The sequence below is a fragment of the Mustela nigripes genome, chromosome 9 (assembly GCF_022355385.1).
Source record: "Mustela nigripes isolate SB6536 chromosome 9, MUSNIG.SB6536, whole genome shotgun sequence".
Classification (NCBI taxonomy): domain Eukaryota; kingdom Metazoa; phylum Chordata; class Mammalia; order Carnivora; family Mustelidae; genus Mustela; species Mustela nigripes.
Window position 1 is genome coordinate 382364 of NC_081565.1, and position 13210 is coordinate 395573.

A 13210-nucleotide genomic window follows, 5' to 3' on the forward strand; every position below is an offset into this window, starting at 1 on the left:
TGGTGGGGCCGTGGTGGGGCCGCGCGGGCAGAGCCGCGACCCGCCGCGTGCGCGCGAGGACCGAGGCGGCCGGCGCCCACCCCGCGCCCCCAAGCCTGTGCCGTTGCTCCGGGCGGCCGCGGGGCCGACCGCGCCCCCAGACCGCCCAGACCCCCGCCCGCCTTTAGGCTTCTTTCCCGACGGAACGTGTGAGCAGGCGGCGCGCCCCCCCGACAGAAGACTCCGGGCCGAGGTGAGGGTGCAGCGGCGTTTATCCAGGCGTCCGCCCTCCCCGGAGCGCGTGGCCTGCCCCGGCGCCTTCCTCTGCGGGCGAGCGGGCCCCGCGTGGCGGCCGCTAGCGCGGGAAGTTCCTGGGGTAGAGCGGGAAGAGCCTGCCGTCCTGCGCCGGCTCGAAGCCGTACTTCTCCAGCCGCGCCGGGTCCAGCGTGCCGTCCCTGAAGTCCTCCTCGACGGCCGGGGCCGCGGCCTCCCGGAACAGCTGCTCGGCCGTCAGGGGCGCGTCCGGGCCCGCGGGGGCGCGGTAGCTCACGTACGGCCGCAGCCGGAAGCCCGCCAGCTCGGGCACCACCAGCTCCGGGACCATCTCCTGCACCTGCACGAACTTCCCGTTGCGGCCGCGGACGCCGGTGCCCTTGGCGCCGCGGCCCTTGTAGAAGGTGCGCGGGCCCCGCTTGCTGGTCCAGCGGCTCACGCGGTCCGCGCCGCGCACGAGCGCGCGAGCAGCCCCGCTCAGAAGGCCCATGCCGAAGCCTGCACGCCGCGAGCGCCCCGGTCGCCCCGCACGCACCGCCGCCGGCCGCGCTGGCCCCCGCTTCCGGCGGCCCAGGGGACTTCCGGCGGTGCGCGCGGCTTCCGGCGGCCGGCGCGGCTTCCGGCCCGCGCGCCGCAGCAAGAGTAGCTCCGATTGGTGGCGCTGCGTCCAATGTACAGCCTCGGCCCTGCGAGTGGGCGGGACCTCTGGGCCCCGGCCAATGAGCGAGGAGGAGCGACCTTGACAGCCGGGCGGCGGGGGGCAGTGACGGGAGCGCGGGCGTCGGGAGCGCGCGGTCCGGTGAGTCGCCGCAGAGCGCCCGGAGGCAGCGGGGGCCTGGGTCTGGCCGTGCGAGGAAGGGTGTCCGTCAGCGCCCCCAGCCCGTGCCGGGGCGCACACTGCCCCACCGGCCGCCCGGCCCTGCGCGGTGGGAGACGCAGGTGGGAGGCGGAGCCGAGTCCTCCGCACGCCCCGGACGTTAACCCGCTCCCCCGGCCCCGACGCCCGTCGACCCCGAGCCCGCGGCTCCGAGGTCCCCCAGCCGTGAGGCCCGACCCGACGCCCGTCAGCCCCCGGCCCCCAGTCCCGACACCAGTAACCCTCGAGCCCCCGGCCTCGCTGGTCCCAAACCCAAACCCCGCACTCTGTCGCCCGTCAGCCGCGGCTCTCCTGCCCCGACGGCGGCCAGCCCGGCGCTTGTCCAGCCGAGGCTCCCCAGCTCCGATGTCCTCCGACACCGACGCCCCCAACCTGGACGGGCGCTCGCCCCGTGCCTGCCCGACCTTGCAGCCCCCGCCCCGCGTCTGTCGGGCTGGGTGCTGTCTGTGCCCTCGCGGGGGCGGGCCCTGAGCTCGGGGCCTCCGGGCCGGGGGCGGGCGCTGCTGGCCCTTCGGGAGACTCGGCGGAGAAGGAAGGGTTTTCCATGTGGGTGGCAGAGGACACAGGACGTTTGACCCAGGAGCAAATGCACTCTGGCCCGGCGTCTGCCCTCTGCGCCCGACTTCTCTGGTTGGGATTTTGGGAGAGACATGCCCTCTGTTGCTGCTGCTTTTCTGAGGGGCAGGGACACACGGGGGACAGCCCCAGACCTGGCTCCTCCCCACTGGATAGCGGCAAGGTGAACCAGCTCCCCAAGCTCCTCCCTCTTCTCCAGGGGACACATCCACCTTGAGGACTCCAGCCCACTGGCTAGAAACCCCCCTGAGGCAGGCCACGAGGTTGTCTCACAGTTGCCCTGTGGCACCGTGTGCACCCCTGTCCTGCCCCCAGCTACAGCCCCATCCCTGTGGTCCTGGGAGCTCCTGGCCACACTAGGCCTTGGCTGAGCCGCCTGCGCTTGCCCTTGACCGGCTGGGAGAGGACCCGGACTTGGCCGCAGCTGTGGGTTCCTGGGCGGCCGGGGAGCTGCTCGCAGAGGTGGGAGTGGCTCTGGTGGAGAGCACAGCTTTCCATCAGGGCTTCCTTTCAGTCCAGCCGACTTCAGAGAGAAAAGGAGCCCAGCAGCAAAGGCTGAAAGCGTTGCTCTGCCCCGTGAGCATGAGTGGGCGGGACAGTTGCCTTCCTTTGAACCAGTCTTTCTTCTTTTCACCTTGACTGTTTTTTTCATTTTTAGCCATGAAGCAAGAGGAGGATGCCAGCCCAGAGGTATGGAGCTGGAGGGTTCCAGGGATGAATCAGAGCCTCGGAACGGCCAGGGAGGGGCGTTTCTGGACCTGGAGAAAGGGTCCTTTCCACATTTGCACTGTGGGCAGCGCCTCCGAGTCAGCTGAGTGGGAGCGGCAGCTTGGGCCCCTTTGTCCCCTTGTCAGAGTCGAGACCCTGCCACTTCTTCCCCTGAGGTCACAACGGTCAGTTCCTGCGTCCCCTTAGGACTTTTGCTTGCTTTGACTTGAGTGTTTTCTCCGTGGAATATTTGTAGCCGTTTCACAAAGCCTTTATTCCTAAAGCAGAAAAGTGGATGCATTAAAACGACTCTGGAACGCCTGAGACGCTCAGTATGGGAGATTGCACGACTAGGCTATGGGCCACCTGTGTGTCCCTTTCCTGGGTTATCCTTGTTGTCCTTGACGGGGTGGCTGAGCTCCAAGGGACGCACCTAAGTGAAGAGTGGGTTGTGGGTCCCGTCCTGGCGACAGCTGGGTACACACTCTGGGCCAGGAGAGGCTCTGTGTCTTGGCTCTGAAGGAGGAAGCTCTCACTGCTTCTATTTGTCTGCTGAACCAAATTCAAAGACCTGGTTTTCTGGGCCACTTGCTTATCCTGGTTTGCGGCAACTTTCTGCTCTTGAGCCTTTTTTCCAAATGCCCTTCCATTTCACTGGGTTTTCTGGCCTCCATGCTGCATCGGCTGCTCTCTCTGAGGATGGCACAAGCTACTTTAGTCCTTGGCACTTGGGGCTTGAAAGAGTTAGCAGGTGCCCCTGCCCCATTCTGTTCCTGGCTGCCTGGCGGGGAGGTTTGTGGATACCAGGAGGAACTTGGAGTGGCTGCTTATTTGGCTGCTTTTTCTCGTTTGTTTTCATGTTTTTGGGGAATCCGCCAATATCCATGTAGGTGGCCCCAGGCATCTGCCCATTCACCATCCTGTGCTTGCTTTTTTCTCTTCCTCCTCCGTCCCTTGGGTCTGGGCTTCTGAAGCCGCACTGACTCCTTCCCTGGGAGTTGGGGGGCGCGGCAGGCACATAACCTTTCCCTGCTGTGAGCTGGTATTCAGGGTTCTCAAAATCCAGAGGGCTCCTCCGGGTTTCTGAGCATTGCTGTGGTCGGCTTCCATGTGCCCCACTGCCAGCAGTACGCAGTCCTGTTGGTCATCGAAGGGCACTGAGGGATGGCCTTCACGCCCCCTGTGGCCAGCCGGCCTTGCTCCTCTAGACTTGGGTCTGAGGGACCTGAAAGCTGAAGATTTAGGATTCACATGTGATAAAGATGCCTGTGATTTGTGGTCAACACAGCACAGCTCCTGGCCCTGCCCAGCTGCCTGACTGTCCCCGTGTCCTGTGGGTCACCGTGGGAGACAGGTTCCTCTGTCTCCTGAGCAGCCGTGCTCAGAGGACCTCAGCAGCCCAGAAGATCACTTCTTCCTGGGCTGCTGGCTCCCTCCGTAGCCAGAAGCTCTGTTCTTGCTGCCCTGTGCAGCTGGGGCCATGTCTGTGTTGGCCCTTCCTGACCACAGTGCTCTGCCCTAGGCTGACTTCTGTTTGGGTTCCGCCCTACAATCCTGGAGCCTGCAGTTGCCGGAGCAGCACTCACAGTCCACCATGGTAACCACCTCCAGTGCTTCCTGGTGGCGGGGGGCCCTGGGGTTCGTGGCCCCTTGCGCTCCAGGCTGCTCCTTTGTGGCCAGGGTGGGGAGGGGCTCTTTGGCCGTCTTGCTGATGGGTGCTCTGTCTTTGACCTTGCCCAGCTGATGGGGATTGTGATCGGAGCCCTGCTGGCCCTGGCTCTTGTTGGCGTCACTGTCTTTTTTGTGTACAGAAGGGTTAGCCAAGTCCGTGAGTATCTCGCTACAGACTCCAGCTCTAGGGGTAAGGGGCAAGGGCTTGGGAGGGTGGCGGAGGTTTGGGTGTCTTGCCCACGTTCGGAGCTCCTGGGTGCAGCTCTCAGGCCTGTGGAAGCTTTTGCTGGGAACTGCCAGCCTTGTCCCAGCCGAGGCTGTGCACACTGGACCCATGGGATTTGCATATGTCCCCAGCTTTTTTGGCTCACGTTTCTGAGCAAGACTTTGGTAAGAAATGACGCGAGTCCTGTTCCCTGTGAGCCAGCCTGTGCCCGCCCGGGCCCAAGAGGCCACATGCGTTTTCCCCACACTGTGTGCCGTAGCAGGGGCAGGATAGGCTCGGTGTGCACATCTACGGGTTGCCTGGCAGAACCCTCCTGCCTCTCTATGGCTCAGCAACCCCCTCTCTCCCCTTGCAGGACAGGTACAGCCCACTCCTCAGTACAGGTTCCGGAAAAGAGACAAAGTGATGTTTTACGGCCGGAAAATCATGAGGAAGGTAACCGGTGCCGCTTCCCACAGGCCCCGGCGCAGTGGGGCCCCCAGCAGCCTGTGGCTGCCCTCACCCTGCAACGCCGCGGCCTCTGTACCCTCAGAGACCGATAACCAGTGTGGAGAGACGGAGGCCTCATCGGCCTGTGTCCTGGGGCACAGCATGTCCTGGCTTCCATGCTGAAATCGGGGGTCCTGCCGAGATGTGGACACGGGAAGGCCTCCCTTGTCAGCATCAGTCTCCACGTGGAGAAGAGATGGCCTGGTCCAGTCCTTCCCGGTCAGCCCCGGCCCCCTCCCACCTCCTGAGGGCAGGAGGTACTCAACACTGCCCAGGGCTTGCCCTGCTTGAAATACAAGTAGCTGCTGGCATTTTAGAGCGGCTTCGCTTGCCCTGGGTTCGCAGCTACTATGCGTTCTCTGTAGCGAACTCGAAATCCCACAGCAGGGGCACCTGCGGGGCTCAGTGGGTGGAGCCTCTGCCTTCGGCTCAGGTCATGGTCTCAGCGTCCTGGGTTCGAGCCCCACATCGGGCTCCCCGTTCAGCAGGGAGCCTGCTTCTCCCTCCCCCACTCCCCTGCTTGTGTTCCCTCCCTTGCCATGTCTGTCAAATGAATAAATACAATCTTTAAAAAAAATAAAGAAATGCCATAGGGAAGTCCTGTGAGTCCTTGTGTGGACTTCACGATCTTCTCGGCTTCAGGCGGTGACATGGAGGTGTCCCGACGCTGCCGACAGGCCGTGGCGCTGGCCTCGAGCCTAAGCACGGTCGCCTCAGCTTAGTGAGGGCCACGTGCGCTGACCTCAGGCAGGTCTCGAAGGAAACTGCGCGGGCTCGAGTTGGGAGACAGTTAACCAGTGGTTCCGCCGAGGACTGCAGTGGCCAGATCTGGGCCGAGGAGGACAGGAGAGTGGCCCAGTGGTGCCAGGTCACCCGGAGGGAAGGAGGAGTCGGGGCCTCTCACCCATGGCTCACACCATGAGGCAGGCGCTGCCCGGGGGGCAGAGGGGCAGTGGCTGCCCATGGGGGGTTGCTGACATCCAGGAAGCAGCGCTCTGCACTCTTACCGAGGGGCAGATGAGCTAGCCTGGGGGTGGTGAAGGGGCAAAGACTTTCTAGACCCAGGATGATCACGCAGGGACTCGAATCTGGGGGAGTGGGGGCTGGGGGGCTAGGACAGGACGGGGCTCACTTCATTTATGTATCTGGTAGAGAGAGATGGTGCGCGCATGAGCAGGAGAGGCAGGGAAAGGGAAGGAGAGCGCCAAGCACACGCCATGATGAGCGCAGAACCGGACGCAGGGCTCGATCTCACAACCCTGAGGTCATGACTGGAGCCAAACTAAGAGTTACATTCGTTGTTTTTTTTTTTTTTTTAAAGATTTTATTTATTTGACAGAGATCACAAGTAGACGGGCAGGCAGAGAGAGAGAGAGAGGGGAGGAAGCAGGCTCCCCACTGAGCAGAGAGCCCGATGCAGGACTCGATCCCAGAACCCTGAGATCATGACCCAAGCCGAAGGCAGCAGCTTAACCCACTGAGCCACCCAGGCGCCCCAAGAGTTACATTCTTAACCAGCTGCGCCACCAAGCCGCCCTGGGGCCAGCTTTCTAAAGGCTGTGGAAAGGGGCTGCTGTGTCAGTGTAACAGAGGAGAGGCTGAGCCTCAGGCTTGCCCGCAGAGGGAACACAGGCCTGAGGACCTGGTGCTCTCTTGAGGGCTTCACTGTCCCCGGTACCAGGGATGGTCCCCACGTGCTGGGCAGGTAGGCAGGGCCAGACCCTGGGAGCTGATGCCATGCCTGCAGGCAGGTGCTGGGGGCTGAGGCTGAGGCCAGGTCCATTAGGTCCCGGCTCAGGCCTTGGCCTCTCCTTTTACCCTGCAGGTGACCACGCTGCCCCACACGCTTGTGGGTAGCACGGCGATGCCCCGGCAGCGGGTGAGGAAGAGGACCAAGGTGCTGTCCTTGGCCAAGAGGTACTAGGGGTGTCCTTCGGACCACACGTGCCCCAGCTGCCCTCCCTGGAGGGCACTGGTGAGCCTGCTGGCCATCGCTGCTGCCCCCGGCTGTCCTGCCTCTATGTCCACCATGCTCATGCCGTCTGCTTGGGGGCTCCACATGCGTGGATCTCTGCTTTGTAGGATTCTGCGTTTTAAGAAGGAGTACCCAGCCCTGCAGCCGAAGGAGCCCCCGCCCTCCCTGCTGGAGGCTGACCTCACGGAGTTTGATGTGAAGAACTCGCACCTGCCGTCAGAAGTTCTGTACATGCTGAAGAACGTGCGGTAAGACAAGGAGGCCGCTGCAGGAGGGCCCAGGCCGTGCTCCCTTTCCTGGGGCCACCCGTGCAGCCCCTCGTGCTGCTCTCCTGTGGTTTTGGATGCTTGCCAGCATTTCCCTGTTCAGGAGGAGACTCCGAGCAGGTGCGGGGAGCGCGAGGCTGCGTCGAAGCTACCAGCCTTCAGCCTCGGACTCACTCCCATCTCTGCCTGGAAACCCTGTTCCTCTTTCTAGCGCTGCTTTGCCGTCCCGGGCTTTTGTGCGTGCCTCTGGCTCAGATTCAGTCATGCCTCAGGCGTTCTTTAAGCTGATGGAGAAGCAGTTTATGGGAATGCCCGAGGTTTCCGCTTTGGTCCTGACGTGGATCGGGTGGCCAGTGCCGAAAGACGGGGGTGAACCCCGCTCTGCGGATCTGGCCAGTGCTGACGGTGGCAATGGCCAGATCTCCATCAGCCTCCTTCTGTCCTTCCTGGAAGGTCTCCCACACGTGCTGTGGTTTCACAGGGTCCTGGGCCACTTTGAGAAGCCACTGTTCCTGGAACTTTGCAAACACATGGTCTTTGTGCAGTTGCTCGAAGGAGAACATGTCTTCCAGCCAGGGGAGCCGGATACCAGCATCTATGTGGTGCAGGATGGGCGCCTAGAGGTCTGCATCCAGGACGCGGTAAGAGTGCCTGGCGGCGGGCGGGGTGGTTCCGAGGGGGAGCAGGGCGAGGTGGACAGTGTGGGTCAGCTGTCTTGTGTTTGTTAAGTCAACTCTGTACCCCACGTGGAGCTTGAACTCATGACCCTGAAATCAAGAGCTGCACACACCACCCTCTGAGCCAGCCAGGCGTCCCTGTTGTGTTGTTACTAACATGTCTGCCATGTAAGAGATTCTTAAAAGGTTCCTACTGAAAAGTTAGTATAAAATTTTAAATTTCTGTTCTTTGGGGGAAATGTACACTTTGCTGTCACAGGTGCTGGCACAGCGTCAGTGTGCCCTTGACATCTGTGTGCTGGCTCCACTAGCACGTGGGATGTGCCTGTCACTTTCTGGGCTCAGTGGCATTTGGGGGTTTCCTGCGCTCTAGCTGTTCCAGGCCCTTGGAGGCACCGCGCCTGTCTCCTTAGACTGCCCCAGTGGCCACCCCCTGTTGTTGGAGCAGACTCTAGGGGGCCCCAGACTGCACAAGGTGGCCCTCTGACCTTAAGGAAGTCCCTACCTGCCTGAGCCCGGGGAGTGGGCCCTGACCCAGCAGGGCTGCCACAAGTCCTTTCTAGACACGATGCTGTCTGTGTGTGGCTTCGTCTGCACCAGACTTGGTGAGGTGATGAAAAAGAAAATGGTCTTCATCCAGCCCTCGGCGTCCAGGGCTGTCCTCAACCCAGCTGGTAGGCCTTTCCTGGAATGGAGCTTTTGGGCCAGAACGAAGGGTTCTTGGAGGCTGACCTGGGCCAAATTTAAACAAGTTCAAAAAGGGTTTTCCCGGGTCAAGCTGAGATGAAGTTCTTGTACTAAATAACCACCATAGTTCTCGTTTCTGTTTTAATCCAGTGGAAAAGTATATCAAAACACAATGATTGCAAACCATAAGAGATTCTTAATCTCACAAAACAAACTGAGGGTTTCTGGGCGGTGAGGGGCAGGTAGGGAGAGGGGGTGGGGGTTATGGACACTGGGGAGGGTGTGTGCTATGGTCAGTGCGGTGAAGTGTGTAAACCTGGCGATTGACAGACCTGTACCCCTGGGGCTAATAATACATTATATGTTTATAAAAAAAATTTTTTAAAAATCACTATGATTGATAGCAGTAAGAACTGAATGTAGGCCTCACAGCCTTCTGTTTAGATCAGCAGACTCCTTGGGTTTTGTGAAATTCAGTCTAAGTCCTCCTAGTGAGGACAGGCCACAGGTTGAAGGGCCCAGCTCTGCCTGGACGTCCTGACTGCTCTTACTCAGCCTCGTGTTTTCTGTCCTCTGCTTTGGACATTTTCTCATCTGGTATTGCTGGAGGTCCACTGGGGCATGGCCCAACTCTCAGGACAGGTGGCAGTGGAGGTCAGGTGGCCCAGCTGGCCCGGGCTGGGCGGAGCCTCCGGTCGGCGGATGACTCTGCTCTGCTTCCCGACCGCAGGACGGTGCTGAGGTGGCGGTCAAAGAGGTTCTGGCCGGAGACAGCGTCCACAGTCTCCTCAGCATTCTGGACGTCATCACCGTGAGTCCCCTGGGTCCACCCAAAGTCACCGGGACAGCAGGTCCCCCGCACCAAGGCCGCTTCTCCCCAGTGGCGAGGGGCTGGGGTATGGACTGGGGTGCACGGGACTCCCCATAGGCCAAGGGTGTGTGTGGGAGCAACTTTATCTGTGTTCAAGCGGAGCTGGCATTGGCTTATGCATTTTGACTCTTTTCAGTGATGGTTTTTTGGACCGAGTGGTGTATGCACGTGCTCTGTGATGCAGAAGGGGCAGCCACTGTGTAGTGAAAACATTCCTCTCGTCTCTTAGGCCCCAAGGCCCCGTTCTGGGAGGGGCCTCCTGTGGGCTTCTATTGCCAACGGGTATCTCTGTTGTCCCCAGTCTTCTGCTGAGCGATGTGGTGAATGGTTTTGCGTGTGCACCGTTTCACACGTCTGGCTGCGGAGACGACCTGGGTGTGAGGGCATGCACGCTGCCCCACGCCTGAGCCACAGTCCTGTGGTAGGACACTGTGTCCTCACTCACCAGCCAGCCAGTCATCTTGTGTTTGATCTTCGTCAGTGCAATTACAGAATAACACCTCATGATACCTTGTGATGTTTAAACTTACTGGCCTGGAACATTTTTTTATTTTAAGATTTTTATTTATTTGAGAGAGAGTGTAAGAGGGAGAGGGACAGAGGGAGAAGCCGACTCTCTGCTGAGCAGGGAGCCTGAAGCCGGGCTCGATCCCAGGACCCCAGGATCGTGACCTGAGCCGAAGGCAGTCACTCAACCCACTGAGCCCCCCAGGCGCCCCGTTGTTGGACATCTCAGACATATGCAGAAGTAGACAGAATAGTAAAATCAGTTATGTGTGCGTCATTAGCTGCAGAAAGCCTCAGCTCAGCAACCTGTCCCTGTCTCACTGACTAGGATTGAGTCAAATCTCTATACAGTGAAACAAATCTTAAGCGTGCACCGCCCGAGCTCTGATAGTGCACACGCCTGCGTAGCTCAAAAGGTGTATTTGATTTTCTCCTTACCTTCCAGGCTCTACTTCCTGCTTTCACTTTTAGCTGTTCACCAAGGCAACGTGTACCTCGGTTTCCCCCAGACATTGCACAGAGGGGTCTCCAGAGTGGTTTAACCGGCCTTGGCAAGGATGCGTCCCTGTGGGGCCGGGAGTTTCGCTATTTGGGGGACACTCACGATGGGTGGGGCCCAGGGTGGGCCTCCTGTGGTGTCCCTGGGTGCTTGTGTACAAGGGGGTGACAGACTCGAGCCTTGTGGGTGTTTGTGGTGCTCCCCCATCCCTGCCGGGCTGGCACAGACATGCTTTGAGCTTTGCCAGGGCCTGGGGTGGGGTGATGCTAGGACTCGAGCACCTCCCTTTGCCCCCAGGACCTGGTGTGTCTTCGTAAGACGCTTGGCCAGCACTGAGAGAGACACCGCTTCCTCTGAGCGGGGCTGAGCTGCCTCGAAAGGTCGGTGCCTTTGCCTAAGGCGCTGTGCTGGGGACTCCCAGGTGTGCAGGCGGGGCACGTGTGGCTCTGCGGGACTCTGGCTGGTGTGTGTCAGAATCTGTGAGGTTACTGCGGGTCTGAGATGCCCGGGAGGTGTAGACGGATTGTCTGTCTCCATGGAGACCAGTCGGGCGTCATGCAGCTCTGTGGCCTCCCTCTGCCCTGGTGAGGGTTCAGCAAAATGTAGCTTTGGTGGAGGCTCTTCTTGGTGCTTCTTGTCTCACTGTGATTTCAGACGTGGGCAGGAGACACGTGCTGTGACCAGGTCCCCCGACCTGCTGCGTCCGTGCCCTCCTCCTGCGGTGGGAGCCCACCTCCCTTCGGTGGGGCAGGGTGAGGAAACGGCTGATGTTTGAGAGAAAATAATCCTGTGTTGTGATTAACTGATCATCTGGAGGGGCATGATTCTTGCCTAATCAAGTATTTGTGTTTGTCACTTAAAAAAATTAATTCTATCCAAGTAACAGATTCTTTTCTTTTTTAAAAGATTTTATTTATTTATTGGACAGACAGAGGTCACAAGTAGGCAGAGGCAGGCAGAGGGAGAGGAGAAAGCAGGCTCCCCGCTGAGCAGAGAGCCCGATGCGGGGCTCGATCCCAGGACCCTGAGATCGTGACCTGAGCCGAAGGCAGAGGCTTTAACCCACTGAGCCACCCAGGTGCCCCAACAGACAGATTCTAAAAACAGTTTCGGTGTTTTATGAGTCATTTGTCCATCCTGCTGCCCCTGCCCAGAAAAGCCGGTTCCACGTCTTCTAGGGCGTCTGGGGCAGTGGGGGAGATGTGGCCCTCCTGGACAATCAGCGTTGCCTGTCAGGACGAGGTTGATCAGGCTCAGTGGGGGCATAAGGTGACCTGGGTTGCTGGAAATGTCCTATACCTTCATTTGAGTGCTGGATCTATGGACTAATGATCAAAAGAAAAGTAGTGCGAGCTCCTTGGAAGCTGTCTGTGAGCCCATGTGCTCAGCGTTTGTCCTCCAGGGTTCACTGCAGGAAGGCTGGCAGGGGACCCACAGGTCACCATCGGCAGGTTTTCTCCTCTAAAGCCAAGTCTCAGACAGGAATCTGCCGATGTCTCGCCCTGAGGAAGTGGCTTGGAGTCGGGGCAGGAGTGTGGGGTCGCCCCACACAGGCAGACACCGTCGTCCTGCCCAGGTGTGAGATGTGCCCTGCCCTTGGCTCTGCTGAAGCTCTAGGTGCTCTGACCTGTCTGCTTCACCTTCTGAAGGACCCCCGCGGCCCGCTGCAGGGTGGGGAGGTGGCTCGGGCCTTCCCATGAGGGTGGGTTTCACCATCTTGGCTCTCTACCCCCAAAGGGAACGGTTCAACTTTCATCTGACAGTTGTGTCACATGCTTTCCCCTAGCTTCCAAACTGTGGCTGACATGTCTCCTGCTCTCGGCTTTTGTCTTGACTCTTGGAGGTGTTTTTCTTTCTTTCTTTCTTTCTTTTTTTTAAAGATTTTATTTATTTATTTGGCAGACAGAGATCACAAGTAGGCAGAGACAGGCAGAGAGAGAGGGAAGCAGGCTCCCCGCTGAGCAGAGAGCCCGATGCGGGGCTTGATCCCAGGACCCTGAGATCATGACCTGAGCCGAAGGCAGAGGCTTTAACCCACTGAGCCACCCAGGTGCCCCACACTTTTCTTTTTATAAAGGATGTGAAATGAGCAAAAAAGGGAAGAAATATAACAGAGTCGCAGAGCTCACTTAGAGTGTTTTGAGAACCACATGCCCAGGTTCCCGACGCACAGAGCTTGGTCAGGAGGTCAGGACTACCACAGCTCCCCGCCGTGGGCAGACTTCCCAGTGTGGCCAGCCCCGTCCTGAGACTGCCAGGCCTCACCCTGTGAACACAGACGTCGCTAGCTGGGCGAGAGGCTCCCCCAAGGAACCGGAGCCAAGACTGGCCACGTTCCTCACCATTCAGCCCTGGCAGTGCAGCCGTGGTGTGTGCGTGGGCCTCAGAAACCCATCCGTGGCTCGGCGTGGCGCAGCGTGGTGCAGCCCCTCTGGAAACCGCGTGGTAGTTTCCTGAAAGTTAAAGATGCGTTTACTGGGCGGCCCAGAAGCCGTATGTGAACATTTATGACGGCTATCTGGATAACTGCCCCAAACTGGAAGCAAGCCAGACGCCCTTTAGAGCAGCATGGCAGGCCTCAAGCTGGCGTCTCAGGGAAGGGAGCCAGCCCTCTGTGATGCCATTTATGTGACGTTTTGACAAAGGCAAACAGTCAGGACAGATGGACGCTGGTGGCTGCCGGGAAGCATCAGGGAGGGCTCGGGTGGGGTCCTGGCTGGAGAAGCAGGCTCCTGCTGGGCGGGCGGCGGCGAGGTGCAGTGGGGCCGTGGCAGGTGCTTCCGTGCGCAGCCCGTGCTGGGGTCTCGTCCCTTCTGGGGACGGGGGTGCTGGGGCGGCCTGACCGGCGAGGTGCAGTGGGGCCGTGGCAGGTGCTTCCGGGTGCAGCCCGTGCTGGGGTCTCGTCCCTTCTGGGGACGGGGGTGCTGGG

The 13210-nt window shown here is 60.0% G+C and overlaps 2 protein-coding genes across 3 annotated transcripts in view; one reads left to right on the forward strand and one right to left on the reverse strand.

The window, feature by feature from the left end:
- Nucleotides 1-233: 233 nt before the first annotated feature.
- MRPL41 (mitochondrial ribosomal protein L41) lies at nucleotides 234-807 on the reverse strand. Its single transcript, XM_059410169.1, has one exon. It carries the CDS (start codon nucleotides 740-742, stop codon nucleotides 335-337), a length of 408 nt encoding a protein of 135 aa, XP_059266152.1. The 5' UTR covers nucleotides 743-807; the 3' UTR covers nucleotides 234-334.
- A 178-nt stretch (nucleotides 808-985) lies between these two features.
- The window catches only part of PNPLA7 (patatin like phospholipase domain containing 7), a 58031-nt gene continuing 45806 nt past the window's right edge, over nucleotides 986-13210 (forward strand). The window contains exons 1-9 of one of the 2 annotated variants that reach the window (XM_059410166.1): nucleotides 986-1051; nucleotides 2364-2395; nucleotides 3936-4010; nucleotides 4154-4241; nucleotides 4666-4745; nucleotides 6625-6716; nucleotides 6882-7022; nucleotides 7522-7681; nucleotides 9135-9215. In XM_059410166.1, the coding sequence (XP_059266149.1) occupies nucleotides 2366-2395; nucleotides 3936-4010; nucleotides 4154-4241; nucleotides 4666-4745; nucleotides 6625-6716; nucleotides 6882-7022; nucleotides 7522-7681; nucleotides 9135-9215 (747 nt within the window). In that variant the 5' untranslated portion in view covers nucleotides 986-1051; nucleotides 2364-2365. The remainder of the gene's footprint in view (nucleotides 1052-2363; nucleotides 2396-3935; nucleotides 4011-4153; nucleotides 4242-4665; nucleotides 4746-6624; nucleotides 6717-6881; nucleotides 7023-7521; nucleotides 7682-9134; nucleotides 9216-13210) is intronic. The other variant, XM_059410168.1, reaches the window with a different exon arrangement.